We start from the raw sequence: 19,458 nt of genomic DNA on the forward strand, positions 1-19,458 counted from the left end.
GCTGCCAAAGTGAAGGAACAAAGAAACATGGCCTAAGTGAGAGAACAGATCAAAACTCCAGAAAAAGAACTAAACAAAATGGTGATAAGCAGTCGATCTAATGCAGAGCTCAAAACACTGGTATAAGGATGCTGAAGGAAAATAGTGAGGATCTCATGAGCATAAAAAAGATCTAGTCAGAAACTAAGGACACACTTATTGAAATAAAGAACAATTCACAGGGAAATACAAGAAGAGTGGATGAAGCCAAGAACCAAATCAATGATTTGTAACAGAAGGAAGTGAAAAACAACCAATCAGAACAACAAGATGAAACAAGAATTCCGCACTCCAAAAAAGAAAATGGGAATAGTGTAAGTAGCCTCTGCGACAACTTCAAAGGCTCCAACATTTGCATTATAGAGGTGCCAGAAGAAGAAGAGAAAGAGCAAGAAATTGGAAATCTATTTGAAAAAATCATGAAAGAAAAGTTCCCTAATTTGGTGAAGGAAATAGACATGCAAGTCTAGGAAACACTGAGAGTCCCAAACAAGATAGATTCAAAGAGGCCCTCTCCAAGACATATCATAATTAAAATGCTAAAGGTTAAAGATAAAGAGAGAATTTTAGAAGCAGCAAGAGAAAAGCAGATAATTATCTACAAAGGAGCTCCCATAAGACTATTAGCTGATTTTTTCAAAAGAAACATTGCAGGTTAGGAGAGACTGGCAAGAAATATTCAAAGTCATGAAAAGCAGGGACCTGTAGCCAAGATTGCTCTACCCAGCAATGCAATCATTTAGAATTGAAGGGCAGATACAGAGCTTCTCAGACAAGAAGAAGCTAAAGGATTCATCACCACCAAACCAGTTATATATGAAGCATTAAAGGCTCTTCTTTAAGAAGGAGAATATCAAAACCATGAGCAATAAAATGGCAATAAATACATACCTGTCACCAATTGAATCTAAAAAGCAAACTAAGCAAACAAGAACAGAGACAGTATCATGAATGTGGAGATCATTTTGATGGTTGCCAGATAGGAGAGGTGTAGGGGAATGGGTGAAGAGGTGAGGGGATTAATCAGTACAAATAGGTAGTTACAGAATAGCCATGGGGATGTAAAGTGCAGTATAGGAAATGGAGTAGCCAAAGAACCTGTACACATGACCCATGGAGATGAACAACGGTGGGGGGGATTGCCTGAGGGAGCAGGCATGTCTGGGAAGAGAGAGGGGGCAAAGGGGAAAAAATTGGGACAACCATAAGAGCATAATCAACAAAATATAATTTAAAAAAAGAAAAGTAATTTTGAAATATTTTTCAGTTTTAGTTGGGAAACTGGTACTACTTTTGTGATTATACTTTTGTCCAAATGGAAGCAAAGGAATTATAATTCTCAGGATAGTGTTTTATAACTCATATTGATTTAAATAATTAAAAAAAATGCCTGCACTTTAAAAACGAGATTAAGAAATCTAGTTGTTTTAAGGTCTTTGAATTTCTGAAGAGCTTCATTCTCTTTCTATGTATAAGCAAACACATGAAATAAGCATTTCATATAGAAAGACTTAGATATTAAGCTATTATCCAAGTCTTTATATATGAAATGCTTCATGTTTGAAAAAGTATCTAAGAAACAAATACTTCATTTAAATATTAAGTTTTAAAATGATGACTTCTAGAATATTGGAAATAAATGTTCATAAAGAGATTTGTTTGTATAAAGACTGAAAGTGAGAGACCTAACTCACATCTTAGGCAGCATAATACTTTCAGAGAAGTCTGAAAGGTGGTATGTTATACCTGAACAATTAAAACTTTTGGTATATCTTTTGTTTTATTGGAGCCACTTTCTGGGTTAGATGAACTGAAAAATATGAAATAGGTTATTTACATCTGGAATAGAACCAATTGGTAACGTGTTCTAGGATCAAGTGGTCAGAGCATCCTCATAGCTTTTGTCACATCCGTCAGAACCATCGCGACAGGCAGAAATACTGCCATGACATGCTTGTTAGGTGAGGGGAATGTGGTGATAAAAAGGCAGGAAGAGGGAAGAAAAAGCGATAACCAAGTCTTTAGATAGTAAAATAAAGGCAACACAGTATTGGACATGACAAAACATGAAAAGCTATGTCATAATTCTAGTAGCAGTTGTAATTACCAGAAATAATTATGCCTACGCAAAAACTGCCTAAACCATGGTTGAGTTATTGAAGATTAGATTCTTCTATAGTAAGTGAGGTAATTAGGCAACACAATCTTAACTTTTCAACCCAGAGCTTTATAATTCTACAATACCATGAAATTTCAACTGTAGTTTAAGGAAGTAGCATGACTAATGGAAAGGGGTAGCACATTTTGTTGGAGAAACAAGGTTTTCTTATGAGTAATATGTTTTGACTTTTTAGTTCAGAGTAAATAGAAGGGCTAATTACAGAGCCCTGGGAGAAAAATAGCAGAGACGCTGCAAACCAACGTGTCACAGGACTGCCTCAGAAGAGAGAGGACTCTCGAAATAGGAAGGAAGCATGCAAGTGATGTTAAAGGACTTCAGACAGCAAAGCACACTGCAACAGGGAGCCTGTGAGCAAAAACTGCTCACGGCAAACCACATGGCAACAGTATAAATGATCAAAGCTCGTGTAAACGCTCCTGTCTTATAAGAGGTAGCGGTCTGCTTTTAATGCGCTGCTTAATAAGAACAGTCTGTAAACACCCACTGCAATGAATGTGGCCTTCAATGTGTGGTTGTTGAATTAAGCATGCTTTCTCTTTTTCCTAATTATTTATTCTGGAAACAGGAAAAGGTATTGAATACTAGTGGTCTTTACAAGCTTACCACTATACTTATGTAGGTCATACCCTTAGTTTTCTGCATAAATATCCAGACAAATTAATGCTTTTGCTTTTAAATCAATGATGTTTTTAAAACAGTAAACAAAATTGAGTGCTATACCTGAAGACCTTCTCTTACTGCCTCCAGAATATAAGGGACCAAGGAATAGTTCCAGAGATCCATGAACCACACTCTAGAACCTTCTACATCCATGGGGCAAGACAGGAAAAGCCGGGGACCTGAGAAGAAACAAATAACAAAACATTTTTTAGAATAGTTCCATTTAACAATCTAAACACATATTTAGACATGATATGGGGAGAAGAAGTAATATATTTCTTACAGAATTCTTAGAAAATTTTAATCTTGGCCAGCTTATTAAAGTATGTTTTACTAAGGACCTATACTGGTGCTTAGTAAAAGGACCTTTTACTAAGGACCTTTACTAAGTATGTTTTAAAAAGGATTTGGCATTCTAATGTCTTTTGGACTCTCCTTTCTTTTGACACTAAAATCTTAATTAGAAAACATAACACATTAGAGTTAGGAGAAACCATAAAGGCCATAATCTAGTCAACTTGCCCCATTTTACAAATGTTGAAACTTGTGTTGACGTCAACGGCCAAATATAAAACATGTCCTTCGTAATTACACAGTTATTAGTGAGTGTCTTTATGGTTCACAAAATGGGAAAAAACTTTTACATATGCCACTTAAGAAGTATTTTAAAAAAACCTTTTCTATGCTAAAGAGAAAAAATTTAAGTCCGTCTTCATGAAAAATATAAGATGCATTAATTATCTATAAAACACCTAAATTATCTCTAAAATTTTCCCTCACAACTATTTGATATGAGCCCTTAGCTAAAACCTGTTTTCAGCATAAAAAGTTACTCTAAACAGATACAATTTATTTCAAATGGTTATCTAACTTTTAGCTATTTGTGTATACTAAACCTATTTGAGTTCAGTAAGACCTTAACAAGCTGCAATTGTCAGACAAATCAGAGATCCAGAACTTAGAAGGAGGCTAGCTTTCAGAAGGAGAAAAAAAAGTAAAAGAAAACAAATCTTTGGAAGCTTGAAAAACATAAGCTTCACTTGTTATTTTCTACCATCCAATCTGGCCATCTTTACCATGTACTCCTTGTTCCTGAAAATGGCATATTGCAATTTTGGAACTCACCGATGGTCACATCAGAAGAACTGTGTGTTTCCAAAAAACTGTTGAGATGATGCCATGCCTTAGGAATCCAATCTATAATTTTGACTAGATCATTATTGCGTATGTTCCTTTCAATTTCTACCTCTATCAGCTTCCTTCGAAGATATCTGCCTAAAAAGCTTTTCACTGGCTCTGTGTGGTTTGCACATAGTACCCACCTACAAACAGAAAAAAAAATATATCAGAAATCTGTACACAATTAAGTTTTAAGTCTATAATAATAATCTTTCCAATATAAAGTTCCTATTCAATTGGTTGCCACATTTTAATGATCAAAAGGGTGAAGAGGTCTATTAGCATTAGAGCTATTACGTAACTAACTTTTCTTTTGGAGCTAAAGAGAAGCTCATGTGCATCCGAAGTGAGTGGGTGTGCACACGCCAGCACTCTGCTGCCGGAGACTCACAAACCCTGAAATAGGAGCTCGCTTCACCTACTTCACTCACACTTAGAAGAAAAGTGCTCTAGTTTAGCTGGTGGCGTAGTGAGCACGAAAAACATTTCTTTTTTCAAAGAAAAACTTCTGGACACAGGTTGAGGATCACAAAACGTCTGCTTGAGGAAGTGTTCTAAGAAGTGAGAATTATTTTCCCACCACAGGTCACCACAGGTGAGGTTTGCCAATATACGGACACATAAACAACAATTAAAAGCAAACAGAAAAAAGACAATGCACCCAAAACCTCCAAAACAACAAAAAACAAAGCATTCAATTTATCTCTACCTGAAATTGTGATGCAGCTCTAGATTTGGTGACGAAGAAACTCCCTGATTCATTGTTCCAATAATATAGGGACTGGAGAAAAAAAAGAGTAGAATATGCAGATGCACTGAACGTAAAATAGATTAATGTATTAAATTCTCTTAGAAAACAATTTAGATAAATAAGATATTCCATTTTATAATTAGGCTTTAAAAGGGTAATTTGTAACATTAGGTTGCAAAATGGCAAATACCATTGAACTAGAAAAAAGGATTTGGCATTCTAATTTCAGCTCTGGAAGTCTAGGGGAATCATTTTCCCCCTCTGAGCCTGTGTTCACTCATCTATGAAATAAAAAGATTAGACAGAATAACCACAGTGGTCTCATTCCATTGTAACATCTTATGTTTCTCATGCTTATAATCAAATTGATTAATTTCTCATCGTTTATTATTTCATAGTTATTTTAAAGATTCTTTTTTAAAAATATTTTATTTATTTATCTTTAGAGGGGAAGGGAAGGAGAAAGGGAGAGCATATCAATGTATGGTTGCCTCTCATGGGTCCCCTGCTGGAAACTGGCCTGCAACCCAGGCATGTGCCCTGACTGGGAATCGAACCGCCATCTTCGGTTCACAAGCCCACACTCAATCCACTGAGCTACACCAGCCAGGGCTATTTTAAAGATTCTTAATAGCATAAAAGAATCTGTATCCTTGTTTCAATGTTTGTTTTATGTTGATCTGTATTAAAAAATTTTAAAGTGCCTAGCAGTGATTAATTGGAATACTTGTACCACTAAAACTAAGGTTTATATTACAGCACTTATATGTCCTTTTTAGATGCCATGCTACAGTGAGTCTTAAGTGGGTTTTCATATTTCTATACCCTCCTTTATCCTTTTTTAAGTTTTAAATAGTTAAAAATTAGACTCGCTAATGGAGAGAGGTATATCTGAATATATCACATTTCTGTCTACAGGAATGTTAAATTTAAACTTCGATGTGGACTAAGAATAAAACCAGAGCTTTAAAGCCTCATTCTAGTTCTTAATTTCCCTGATTCCAACATGCTGTCACTGATAATGGTCTTCCAGACCCCCCGCAGATCCGCTGGCGCTAACATCATCTGGTAAGTCACATTTCCATAAACATGCCAGCGACAGAGTTGTTGAATGAGTGACTAGGTTTTCTAAGAAATACATAGAGATTCTTTGGAAATAATGCATTATATTCATGAAGGGTTCTCAAATCAATGAAATCTATTACAAGCCTCAATAGTTATAAAGGCATAAGAAAGCACATTTTTTTATGTTTCATCATTCAAAATATCTTGTAAGCATACCATTTGTTGTATTTACAGTTGAGGAAACCGTTGAAGATATCACTCAAAGAGCCTACATGATGAAGATTATCGAGAATTATCACAACAGGGAGCTCGGCGCCGCTATTGTCAGCACTGCACTGCTCAGCCAGGCCAGCTAGATACTGTTGCAATTCCTTTACAGAAGTAAAGAACACAAACACATCTATGATATGTTTACATCACTGGCAAGAAATGCATATTTCAAGAGTAGCAGACATTGTCTTTCATCCGGCATCTTTGATTCCAACTCACAGATTATCCTAGTGACATGAAACCTTATCTACACAGCCTGTACAGAGCACCCACAACAAATGGACAGCTGCAAACACCAAGGCATATTCCTCAGCTGTCTTCTCCCCTAACGAAAAGCAACCAGAGTTCCAGAGATGAGTTCTTATGATAAATGGCAAACATTGAGACTCCTTTTTTTCTGAAATTTCAATGATCTAAGTAGATGTTAGCAAACCCTATGGTTACAAGTAAAGCATGAAGCCAGAGTGGCACCCCTAAATGCACATGTATATTTTAAACTCCAAATGAGTTTGAATTCCAACTCATTTCAATGGGGTGCATCTGAAAGTGCTACCCCAAGACTCAGATACACATGTGCTTTTCATTCATTTATTTATTTACAATCTGTACACAGATACTATAATTTTAAATACAGACAAAGTTTGTTACATTTTACTGCGTCAGTGGACATTAGCATTTAGCATTTCTTGAGCTTCTTGGTTCTTTTGCAGGCATTATTATTCTTTTCTAATAGCTTTTCATCTAAGTAGGATAACAAGTTCACTGATTGCTCTCACAGATGTGCAGGCCAAGAACATAATTACCCTTCTTAGAAATATCTTAATCGGTAAGAACATTTCCATAATATTTGCATATTTACAATGACATTTTTAATTTGCAAGTTTTGCTCAGGGTTAAAAACAATTCCACAATCCCTGTTTCTGGCAGCCAGGTAAATATGTGAACTGCTCAACCTACATGCAACTCCGTCTGTAACACCACTTTTAAAACTAAAAGTAGAAAGGGATAAATAACAATAACCAGAGTTTTGAAGTATTTAGTACTATACTGAAGTTCAAATATAAAAGTTATTAAAGAACTAATATATTATCTTGCTCTGAGCCAATCACATAGAATAAATATTGGCTGAATCACGGATTAGAGAAAAGGATGTTTACAGATAAAGTGGTGAACTGGAGAGCTTCACTTATTTATATCAATAATCTAGGTATATTGAGTCATTCACTCATTTATAAAATATTCATCGTCTAGCCACTATGTTCAAAGCTGGGGTGTACAAAGACAATGAAGCATTGTGCAAATAAGTTCACATAAGTTTAACATTTATTATGAATTGAGTCAAGTACTGCTCTGGACATAGGAGTTAAAAAAAGTAATCAGACTGTCTTCTTGCACAGACTTTAAGAGTTGTCACATAGGGACTGAAATGTAAACATGATAAATCAATTGATGTCAGTGTATTAGGAGCTATGAGAGGTCAGGGGAGGAGGTTTCGCCTAGTTGGGGGGTGTCAAGGAAAGCTTTCTGAAGGAGCTAATGCCAGAGCTTGGGACGGTGGTAGGCACAAGTTCACTAGTGAACTTACAAATGCAACGTGAAACACTCCATGAGAGGTTAAAGAAGACAGGTGCTAGTAGGAGGGAGAAGGAGTAATTCCAACTGAGTCGTCCTGATGCACTCCACGGAGAGGTGGAATTTTAGGTAGATCTTGAATAACGAGTAGAATTCCAAATGATAAGCACGTAGTTACTTAACCCTTCAACACACCTTTAGCAAGTCCTTACTATGTACCAAATACTCTGGCACCAAGAATTCATAAAATGTTTCTGTATTCCACGAACTTAGAGTTGATAGACAAAAAGGCAGGTCAACAAGTAAATCACGATGCAGTGTGATAAGTGAAATGCACACAACACTGTAGAGAAACTTAATAGGAACATCTAACCCGGGCCTGAGGATCAGAGAACAACAAGGTAAAGTGGGGAAAACTATCAAAGTTTAAAGACTAAAGAGTGAGAGCGGGCAGGCAGGCGTACATGATGTGTGTGGGGAAATGAGTGTTCTGTTGCCGCAACAGAAACGATGCACGGTGGAGGTGGCCACCTGAGAGAGAATAGAAATGACTCTGAATTCATTCAGAGGACTTTGGGTTTTACTGTAGAAGCAACTGTAAACTACTGATTTTTTAAAATAAGGAAAAGTAGTTTATTTATTAAAGGAAGCATACATGTGAAGAATATGATGATCCATTTAATTATAAATGGAAAAGTGTTCAAGGAGCATATTGCCCAGAAAAGTAGGTTAGGCTTGTGTTCACGTATATAACTACAATTCACAGTAAAAAGTAATACATAGCTTTAAAAAAGCATAAACCAAAGATTTTGTTCACAGCATGTAAGGACTACAGGCAGCTGCTGGGAGAGACTTCCTGGTGGCAGTTTACTTGCTATGAACACGTCACTTTTAAGATTGGCTAATGTTTTGAGGCTTAAAAATGGACAAGCTTTCCAAACAGAGGGAGAAGAACAATCAAAGGCAGAAACACACAAAAAATGATACTCGTACTGGAAAGAACTAGTCGTGTAAGTATTGGGCATGTGAATAGTGGTTAACAGACTGGAAAGCAAAGTGGGCGGCCATGGTTAGTAAGGCTACTGCAATTTTCCTCCTGGCCAGGACAAGGCAGTGAATGTAATGGGAATCTGAGTAATGTAGTCGAAATCATCATTTCAAAGTCAAAAAAGCACTGAACTTGTGGAAGCCAAAACCCACTATGGGACTCAATACAGATAGAACTGTGGGAAGGTATTTGATCTAGTGCAGAAAGCAATCAGAAAATGCAGACTTTTAATATGGTTAGATTTTAATTATGAAGAGATACTCTATTTTCCATGAGGCAAAAGGATAAAGACCAGAAAGAGAGAGAAGGTGAATGAAACGTAAGTTGTGGATCAAGCAGTTACAGCAACCCCAGTGACAGTGTTAATTTGGGTGGGAGGGTGGTCGCAGTGAAGAGGGCGGGAGAGAAGGGGGTGAATTTATATTTTTTCAGAGTTGAGATTGGCATTCTAAGTATGTTTCGTGAGCATATGCTAATATAAACATACCTGTAAGCTAATAGGAAGGTATGCTAATATAAACATACCTGTAAGCTAATAGCTAATGCTATTTGGGAGAGTGAGGATGGCTAAAAGTGGAGTCAACACACGTGGAAACCAAGGGAATGATCCAGATCAGAGCAGAGGTGGGCGAGAGCAGGACGTGTAGGAAGAGTTTACTTACTGGTAGATGAAGGAAGAACAGTCAGTGAAGGAGACTAAGAAGGAGCCCTCTATACCGTGGGAAGGAAACAAAGAAAAAGTGACAATCAGAGGAATTTCTGGAAAGGAGAGGTGAACCATATCAATTTGCTCTATCTAACCAGCTGGGAGAGAGTGGAGCAGGGGGGAGAAGAAGGGGAAGGAGAAGAAGCAGTGGTAGCAAAGAGCACTGGATTAGCTAATTAAGAAATCACTGTGTGATTTTTGGAAAAGTGGGGCTATTCGTTTCTACTACGGTTCTCTCTCATTTTGACAAGGGTAGTAGGTTAGTAGATACCCCTGGGAGTCTAATAAAAGCTATGGATCAGTTGCCAGTAGAAATTGGCCTACACAAATAATTTTGTCATATAACTTAAGAGTTTTTCAGACCTTTTGGAAATCATGTCATGATTTCCACCCTAGCTTAATTGGGGTAAAATCTTAGATTGAAGTATTGATGCCTTAGCATTAAATGTCTCATGTCCAAGAGCAAAGCAGGCAGTATGAAAAAGGTACATCTACCAGATGGACACTGATAATGAGATGAATCCCATGCTTTGAAAATATACCCAGAAATCAGCAGTTCTATAAAAACTTGATCACTGCTTTCCCTGGTTTTGGTTCTCAGCACACAAAAAATGAATCTGCCAAATCCAGTTTTCTGATCTTTCCCCACCTAACTTTCCAAGTGGCTTCAGATGGCCACACATTCTTTACCAAATCCATCTCCAGTCTTCTGGGCCCGCAATATCAAATGTCACCAAGTATAATTGTTTTTATGTACTGCTCTCAATCAAAATATTCCAGCTGGCAGCTTGAAGGAGGGCTGGAAGAGTGGGAAGAGGGACAGAATGTAAAATGCAGACGTACCAAAAGCATGAAAAGATCTTTCTCTTTTGATGGTTTACTGTTTGATGTTTTTGAATCAGTAAGTGCTTTTTGGTTCCGTCTCTGCTGTGCTAGCTATGACATAGTATGAAGCACATCAGTTACAAAGCTCCGTTTTTCAAGGAAAGGATTTATTATTTTATGCCTTATTCACACTTTACTCAGTAAATCTATCCTGTTAGCAGCTATCTCTCACACAATGTCACTTTGTCATCTCTATTCCTTTGTTACTATTTTTACTCACCATAATTACCACCCCCACAGAAACAAACCAAAACCAAAAATAAAACACCAGTATAGGTTTTCTCACAATCTGGCAAGAATTGTCCAAATTCTCTGGCAACAATTCTATGTCCAGCCTTACTGACAGCTCATTCATGTCTTACAAACAAAAAGAAAAAATAAACATTTGCCAGCTATATTTTGAGCTTCCTTGGTGCTGAACGCCACATGACTTGTCCATATTTTTTTCCTGTTACCACTTCCCAGCACCATTAGTTGCATTCAAACATTCTTAGCAATGCTTTATTTTTCATTATTTTGAAATAATACAAAAATTAAACTGACCAAATAATGACATGAGCTATTCTGTTATGAAATAGTAAAAAATAAGTGTTATAAATATTCAATAAAAATATTATAGGACACATATAATAGTGATAAGAACAGCTCCAAGCACTAAATATTTTTAAAACTGAAATTAAAAGAATTTACATAAAACAGTGGATTTGAGTATAAGGCAAATTTTATATTAATATAAATTAACCTATTGTTTTAGTATAGTAAAACTACATCTTAATGAAGCTCAAATCAATTGGATTTAAAACTTGATTTTAAGTGATACCCAACTTTATCAAAATGTCTCGGTTTGCTGTAATAAATGTATTTTTTAATTTTCTAACCACTCGTTTTCTCATAAAGAAAGTAATTTCAAAAGAATTCTATCACATCAACATTCAGGGAATACCAAAATTCACACTGAGGATGACTAAGAAATATCAATCCTTTTATCATTGTGGCTGAAAGGAAAAAAAAATCTGTTAAAAGGCTTTAAAATAAAGATCTGAGACCAAGAATCCACAGTTGGCATTAAACAATGTTGGCTGAAGCCAAAAAATAATTGTGCTCTTCCTATAACTTACAGTCAAGGCACATGCATGGAGGACACATGGAGAAAACCAAAGGCGGGTAGGATTGAGGGTGGGAGGTGGGAACTGGTGAGGGGGGGAGCAGTGGTGGGGAAATGGAGACAACTGTACTTGAGCAACAATAAAAAGAAAAGATGAGTCAAATATTATGCCTCAGGTTTCATGTCTTTCTTAGTTGTGATGAGTATGGGCCATTCAACCACAATTTGAATAGTGCTGAGTTCCAAGGAAATATTTGGAATACATGTAGTATATTTATGTAACTTTAAGAGATCTTATTATGCTTATGACATTGTTTTTCTTGAAAAATGAATATAAGACCACTGAACAAAGGGTCGTGTGCAGAGGGGAGGAGTGTCTGCATGGGTCTGCGTGTATTTAAAAAACTTCACTGGGGAAGAAGAAAGATGGCGACGGAGTAGGAGGGAGCAGATTCCACAACCCCTTACAATTGGGAGAAAAACATGGCTGATCTACAAAGGAACAGAGCAAATAGTACCCCAGCATATATGAAAATAAGAGACCCAAAATTGTACCAGACACTGAAAAACCAGATGGTAAGGAGAGTGCTTCATGACAATAAGGTCCCAGGGACCTGCCTGGGAACCGCGCCTGGTGCTGGCGCTGGCGCTGGGTCTACCACAGACTCTTTGGGAGCCTTGGGCCTGCCACAGAGTCCTTGGGAGAGAGCTGGGTCAACTGCTCCCTCCCTCCCGGGCGAAAGAAGGTTTAAGCAGCAGCAGGAGAAACCTTGTTCCTTAAAGTCACAGAGAGGGGAATAAGGACAAAGAGGCAAACACACAGGGGTTGTGATCACCCTTGGAGTCTGTGGTTGCTGGCTTCGGAGAGTTGAGAGTAGCACATTGGCGTGCACTGACCCTGACAATCACTGGACTGGCTGGAGAATTGGGCTGTACGGAGGGGCAGGCATGAGTAGGAGGAGTTTCTCAAAGAGAAAAACTGTTTGGGGAATTCTCCTGCAACAGTGGCTGGGCTTACTCCCCTCCCAGCTGGGCAGTGAGCCTGAGGTTGCACCAAAGGTTGCCTGCAGAAGGCTTCACCCGAAAGGCCTTGGGGAAGGCTCTGTGTATCCCCACAGCACTGAGAAGGGACCAAGGCAGCCTGGGTGAGCGCACATCTGCAGGCCCACACCCCAGCCCACAGCGGTAATCCTGGGGAAAGAACCTCTGAGGAAGACCTGGATCCCACACCAAAGGCACCGAGGAGAGGTGCCAGACTACCTCTAGAGAGAGAGTGCTGAGTACACATCGGGAAGGGAGAAAAGCCAAACCAATCGCCCCTCAGTCTGCCACAGCCAGCAAGACCGAAAAACCAGTTTGGCCAGCTTGAAACCAACAAGAGGTTTTTTGGGGTTGTTTTTTTTTTTTTAGTAATCTTTTATTTAAAAAAAATTAGTATTGTTTTATCTTTCAATACCTTTTTCCTCTCTTTCCTTCTTTCTTGTTTTATTTCTTCTTCCTTTCTTTCCAATTTTATCTTTTCTTCCTCCCTTCTCCTGCTTTTATTTTTAATACCCACAAGGGAGACAAAAAAATCCGGAACTGTGAAAGGACCAGAGTTGGACACAAAGAGGGGCAGCCCAACAGTTGAGACAGTGAGAGAAATTATACTTTGCTATTGCAGAGAAACTGCAAGTTACTGTATATTTGTATTATTTTTTTTCATTATTCTCGCATCTTTTATTTTAATAGTATTCTTGTATTCTTCTTTCTGTATAGTCTTTTTTTGCTTGGCTGGTTATATTATATCATTTGACAGGTTTCCCCTGTTCTCTCTTCCACAGAGTATTGCTAATTTACTGTCCTTCACGTCACTTGTGTTCCTTTAGCACACTACTCAAAGTCCTATACCCCCTATTATTATTATCCAGATCACAGAGATTCTGTCATATGACTGTTGCTCTAATATTATTGTAGATAAACAGCTGTTCCATACAATTGTAAATACTTCACAATACCCCTCCCAGATCTTAGACCACTTTACAGTTTCCTGAACTCTATTACTGTAGTGGTTAACTCTATTCTCTCACACACTAGACCTAGTTACTATCCTCTCCTCTCACCTTACCTGAGAATCTGAACTCCCACAACTTCACTGCTTTCTAGATCCAACTCACAAGCCTTCCCTCCACAACGAGAGTCCTATCTTTGTTCCCTCCTTTCTTAAAAGTGACTAGTTGGGTGCAATATCACAGTTAGCACTATACATAGCCAAAGGATCTCCCATCTCTTCTCCACCAGCTGCTACTGTAAATATTACAGAATACTCTCTTGCTGTCTTAAACCATTTTGCCTTCCCCTCCAACTGATCACAAAAAAGGGGAGGTGGAAGTGGTGAACACCAGGATACCCACTGGAAGAGGAAATCCAACAACAAAGGAACCATCAACAGAGAAAAGCATAAGAAGGTGAAGGATGGAGTGGAAACCACACAAACCTCAGTCCAGTACCTATCTGGAAACACAAGTAAATAGTGGAGAAACTACCCAGTATAAACAACTGAACAAGAGCAACAGAGAATCCTCAAAACCTTGTATACATGGAAGAACCAGCTTCAACACAACCTGCCCTCACCAGCAAAACAAAATACAAGATGTGGTGGACAGAGTGACCCTCAGTTAACCAGCAGGTGGGAAGTACCCACCAAAGAAAGACCCCAAAACAATCAAAACCCAAAGACAAACACAGAGCCAACTTAAATGACAGCCCAAGATCAGTGAGCTAGGGAGATCAAGGAGACTACACCACTGAATCTCACAGGGATTCTACCACAGAAGTTCACAGCATAAACCCAGGGAACCAGAACAGATCAATTTAAGAAGTTGAAGCTAACAAGGAAAATCTCACAAACAATGGGAAGACAAAGAAACAATCTTCAAATGAATGGAAAGAAGGAAGCCTCAGAAAGAATGCTAAATGAAATAGAGGCAACTCCACTATCAGATACCGAGTTCAAAGCACTGGTTATCCGAAAGTTCAATGAGTTGACAATGAGCTACAAGAAACTCTAGGGAAACTACAATGAACTCACTGCAAACTATATAACATGAAAAAGGAAATAGAAACCATCAATAAAGGCCAAGAAGAAATGAAGAATACAATTTCTGAACTGAAGAACACAGTGAAAGGAATCAAAAGCAGGATTGATGATGAAGCAGAAGACTGGACCAGTGAGTTAGAGGACAAAGTAAAAAAAAAAAGACACCCAGAAAGAACAAGAAAAAGAAAAGAGGCTCAGAAAGAATGAAGAAGGATTAAGAGAAATACAAGACAATATTAAATGCAATAATATCTGTCTAATAGGGATACCAGAAGGACAAGAAGAAGAGCAAGGGATAGAAAATCTATTTGAAAAAGTAATGATGGAAAACTTTCCTATTTTGATGAGAAGAAAAAGTCACACAAATCCAGGAAATAAAGAGAGTCCTAATAAAGAGGAACCCAAAGAGGCTCACTTCAAGACACATCATCCTTAAAATGGCAAAATTCCAAGATAAAGAGAGAATCTTAAAGGCAACAAGGGAGAAAAATGAAGTGACACACAAGGGATTCCAGTTAGGTTAGCAGCTGACTTCTCAATGGAAATGATCCAGCAAGAAGAGAATGGCAAGAAATATTCCAAGTAATGAGAAACAGAGGCCTACAACCAAGGCTACTTTACTCAGCAAGGCTCTCAACCAAGATAGAAGGCCAAATAAGGAGCTTCCCAGACAAAAGAAGTCTAAAAGAATACACCTCCACCAAACCAGCTCTGCAAGACATGCTAAAGAGACTACTTTAAGGAAAGGAAGAAAAACAGAGAGAAAGAGAGGAACACAGGTACAAAAATGGCAATGAATAAGTACCTATCAATAATAACCTTAAACGTAAATGGATTAAATGCTCCAATCAAAAGACACAGAAAAGCTGAGTGGATAACAAAGCATGACCCACACATATGCTGCCTACAAGAGACCCACCTCAGGACAAATGACCTACACAGACTAAAAGTGAAGAGCTGGAAACAAATTTTCCCAGCAAACAAGAAAAAAAAAGCCAGGATAGCAATATTCATAACAGACAAAATAAACTTCAAAAAAAAGGGCCATAAAGAGAGACCCAGAAGGTCACTTCATAATATTCAAGGGAAGAATCCACCAAGCAGACATAAACATTGTAAATATGTATGTACCCAACACAGGAGCACCCAAATACATAAAGTAAATCTCAGAGGACTTCAAGAAAGACATTGACAGCAACACAATTATAGTAGGGGATTTTAACACTCCACTGTCAAAAATGGATAGATCTCCCAAACAAAATATCAACAAAGATATTGTGGCATTGAACAATGCCCTAGACGAAATGGACTTAACTGATTATATATATATATATATATCTTCATCCCAAAGAAGCTAAATACCCATTCTTCTCAAATGCACATGGAACATTTTCAAAGACAGACCACATGATAGGACACAAAACAAGCCTCAACAAATTCAAGAAAATCGAAATCATACCAAGCATTTTCTCTGACCATAAGGGACGGAAACTAGAAACCAACCCAAAGGAAAAAACTCCAAACACTCAAAATCATGGAGATTGAATAGCATGCTATTAAGCAATGAATGGGTCAAGAATGAAATTAGGAAAGAAATCAGAAAGTTTCTGGAAACAAACAAAACTGAATTCACAACAACTTAAAAGTTATGGGACATCGCAAAGGCAGTCCTGAGAGGGAAGTTCATAGCAATACAGGCCTACCTAAAAAACATAGAAACATTTCAAACAAACAACCTAACCCTATGCCTACAAGAACTCTAGGAACAATAACAAAGACAGCCCAGAGCAAGTAGAAGGAAGGAAATAACCATGATCAGGGCAGAACTAAATGACCTAGAGACTAAAAGCACAATTCTAAGGATTAATGAATCCAGGAGCCAGTTCTTTGAAAAGATAAACAAAATCGACAAGCATTTATGCAGGCTCATCAGGAAAAAAGAGAGAAGACCCAAATAAACACAATCAGAAATGAAAAAGGAAAGATTAGAACTGACACCACATAAATACAAAGAATTGTAAGAAACTACTATGAAGAACTGTATGCCAAGAAATTTGAAAACTGGGGTGAAATGAACAAATTTCTAGAAAAATATGAATGAAGAAGTAATTTTGATTACTTCCAAAATTAAATGAAGAAGCAGAAAGTCTGAACAGACCTATAACAACAGATAAAATTGAAGCAGTAATCAAAAAACTCCCAACAGCCCTGGCTGGAGTGTCTCAATGGATTGAGTGCAGGCCTGTGAACCAAAGGATCGCGGTTTGATTCCCAGTCAGGGCGCATGCCTGGGTTGCTGGCCAGTTTCCAGCAGGGGATGCATGACAGGCAACCATACATTGATATTTCTCCTCTTCTCTCTTTCCATTCCCCTTTATTTATTTAAACATAAATAAATAAAATCTTTGAAAAAAGAAAAAAAAACTCCCAACACATAAAAGCCCTGGACCAGATGGTTTCACAGGAGAATTCTACAAAGTATTTAAGGAAGAGCTAACCCCTATTCTTCACAGACTATTCCAAAAAATACAAAATGATGGAAGGCTCTGAACATAGATGCTAAAATCCTCAACAAAATATTGGCAAACTGCACCCAACAATGCATTAAAAAGATCATACACTATGACCAAGTGGGATTCATCCCAGGGATGCAAGGATGGTTCAAAATTAAAAGTCGGTAAACATAATACATCCCATAAACAAAAGCAAAGACAAAAATCACATGATCACATCAATAGATGTGGAAAAAGCATTTGATAAGGTATAGCCCCTATTTATGATAAAAACACTCAGCAAAGTGGAAATAGAGCAAGTATTCCTCAACATAGTAAAGGCCATATATGAGAGATCTACAGCCAACATCATACTCAATGGGCAAAAACCTAAAAGCTTTTCCACTAAGATCAGGAAGAAGAAAAGGTTGCCCACTTTCACCACTTCTATTCAATATAGTATTGGAAGTCCTAGCCACAGTGATCAGATGAGAAAAAGAAATAAAAGGCACCCAAATTGGAAAGGAGGAAACAAAACTTTCATTGTTTGCAGATGACATGATAGTGTACATAGAAAATTCTGTAGACTCCATCCCAAAACTAATCAACCTAATAAATCAATTTGGCAAAACAGAGGGATACAAAGTCAACATCCAGAAATCAATGGCATTTTTGTATACCAACAATGAAACAGCAGGGGCAGAAATTTTAAAAAATCCAATTCAATATAGCAAAAAGAAAAATAAAATACCTAGAAATAAACCTAACCAAGGAGGTAAAAGACCTATATGCAGAAAACTATACAACACTGAAGAAAGAAACCAAGGGAAACACGAACAAATGGAAACATATACCATGTTCATGGATTGGAAGAATTAACATCATCAAAATGTCCATACTACCCAAAGCCATTTATAGATTCAATGCAATACCTATTAAAGTACCAGTGGCATATTTCACAGACATAGAACAAACACTTCAAAAATTTATATGGAACCATAAATGACCCTGAATAGCTGCTGCAATTTTGAGAAAGCAAAGTAGGAGTGATCACAATACCTGATACCAAACTGTATTACAAGGCCACTGTAATCAAAACAGCCTGGTACTGGCATAAAAACAGACACATGGATCAATGTAAAGAACAGAGAGCCCAGAAATAAACCCAAGTCTCTATGGTCAATTAATATTTGTCAAAGGGGGCAGCAACATAAAATAGAGTAAAAATAGCCTCTTCAACAAATGGTGTTGGGAGAACTGGACAGCTACATGCAAAAAAAAAAAAAAAAAAAGAATCTCTAGCACCAACTTACACCATACAGAAAAATAAATTTAAGGTGGATAAAATATTTAAATATAACTGAAGTCCTAGAGGAGAACATAGGCAGGAAAATTTCAGATATTTCATGGAGCAACATTTTTATTGATATGTCCCCTAGAGTAAGAAACATAAAGGGAAGGATAAACAAATGGGATCTCATCAAAATTAAAAGCTTCTGCATGTCTAAAGAAAACAGTATTAAACTAAAAAGAGAAACAACTGTATGTATGGGAAAACGTATTTGCCAATGATGCCTCAGACAAGGGTTTAATCTCCAAAACATACAAAGAACTTACACAACTCCACTCTAAGAAGATAAGAAACCCAATTAAAAAATGGGCAAAGGACTTGAACAGATATTTCTCTAAGGAGGACATACAGAAGATCCAGAGACACATGAAAAAATGCTCAGTAGCACTAGGTATCAGAGAGATGCAAATTAAAACCACAATGAGGTACCACTTCACACTGGTCAGAATGGCCATCATAAACAAAGCAACAAACAACAAGTGTTGGAGAGATTGTGGAGAAAAGGGAACCCTAGTTCACTGTTTGTGGGATTGAAGACTGGCGCAACCACTATGGAAAACAGTATGGAACTTTCTAAGAAAACTAAAAATGAACGTGCCTTTTGACCCAGCAATTCCACTATACTCCATACTTAGGAGTATATCCTAAGAACCCTGAAACACCAATCCAAAAGAACCTATGCACCCCAATGTTCACAGCAGCACAATTTACAATAGCCAAGAGTTGGAAGCAACATAGATGCCCATCAGTAAATGAATAGATCAAAAGACTATGGTACATTTACACAATGGAATTCTACACAGCAGAAAGGAAGAAGGAGCTCCTACCCTTTGCAACAGCATGGATGGAACTGGAAAGCATTATGCTGAGTGAAATAAGCCAGGTGGTGAAAGACAAATACCATATGATCTCACCTTTAACAGGATCCTAAACAACAAAACAAACAAGCAAGCAAAATATGACCAAAGACACTGAAATACAGAACAGGCTGACAGGGACCAGAGGGGAGATGGGAGAGAGTTTCAGGGGGAAAGGGGAAGGATTCACAGGAACAAGTATAAAGGACACATGGAC

At 37.6% G+C, this 19,458-nt stretch overlaps 1 protein-coding gene across 1 annotated transcript in view; it reads right to left on the reverse strand.

Annotated features, from left to right (window-relative positions):
* The window catches only part of NAV3 (neuron navigator 3), a 364,273-nt gene that overhangs the window by 10,804 nt on the left and 334,011 nt on the right, over window positions 1–19,458 (reverse strand). Inside the window, exons 34-37 of the mRNA XM_037042823.1 lie at window positions 6,093–6,247; window positions 4,770–4,841; window positions 4,007–4,203; window positions 2,942–3,060 (exon numbers count right to left, since the gene is read on the reverse strand). Coding sequence (XP_036898718.1) covers window positions 2,942–3,060; window positions 4,007–4,203; window positions 4,770–4,841; window positions 6,093–6,247 — 543 coding nt within the window. The remainder of the gene's footprint in view (window positions 1–2,941; window positions 3,061–4,006; window positions 4,204–4,769; window positions 4,842–6,092; window positions 6,248–19,458) is intronic.

Source organism: Sturnira hondurensis, unplaced genomic scaffold (assembly GCF_014824575.4).
Source record: "Sturnira hondurensis isolate 20B ecotype Veracruz unplaced genomic scaffold, ASM1482457v3 Scaffold0003801, whole genome shotgun sequence".
NCBI classification, from domain to species: Eukaryota; Metazoa; Chordata; class Mammalia; order Chiroptera; family Phyllostomidae; genus Sturnira; species Sturnira hondurensis.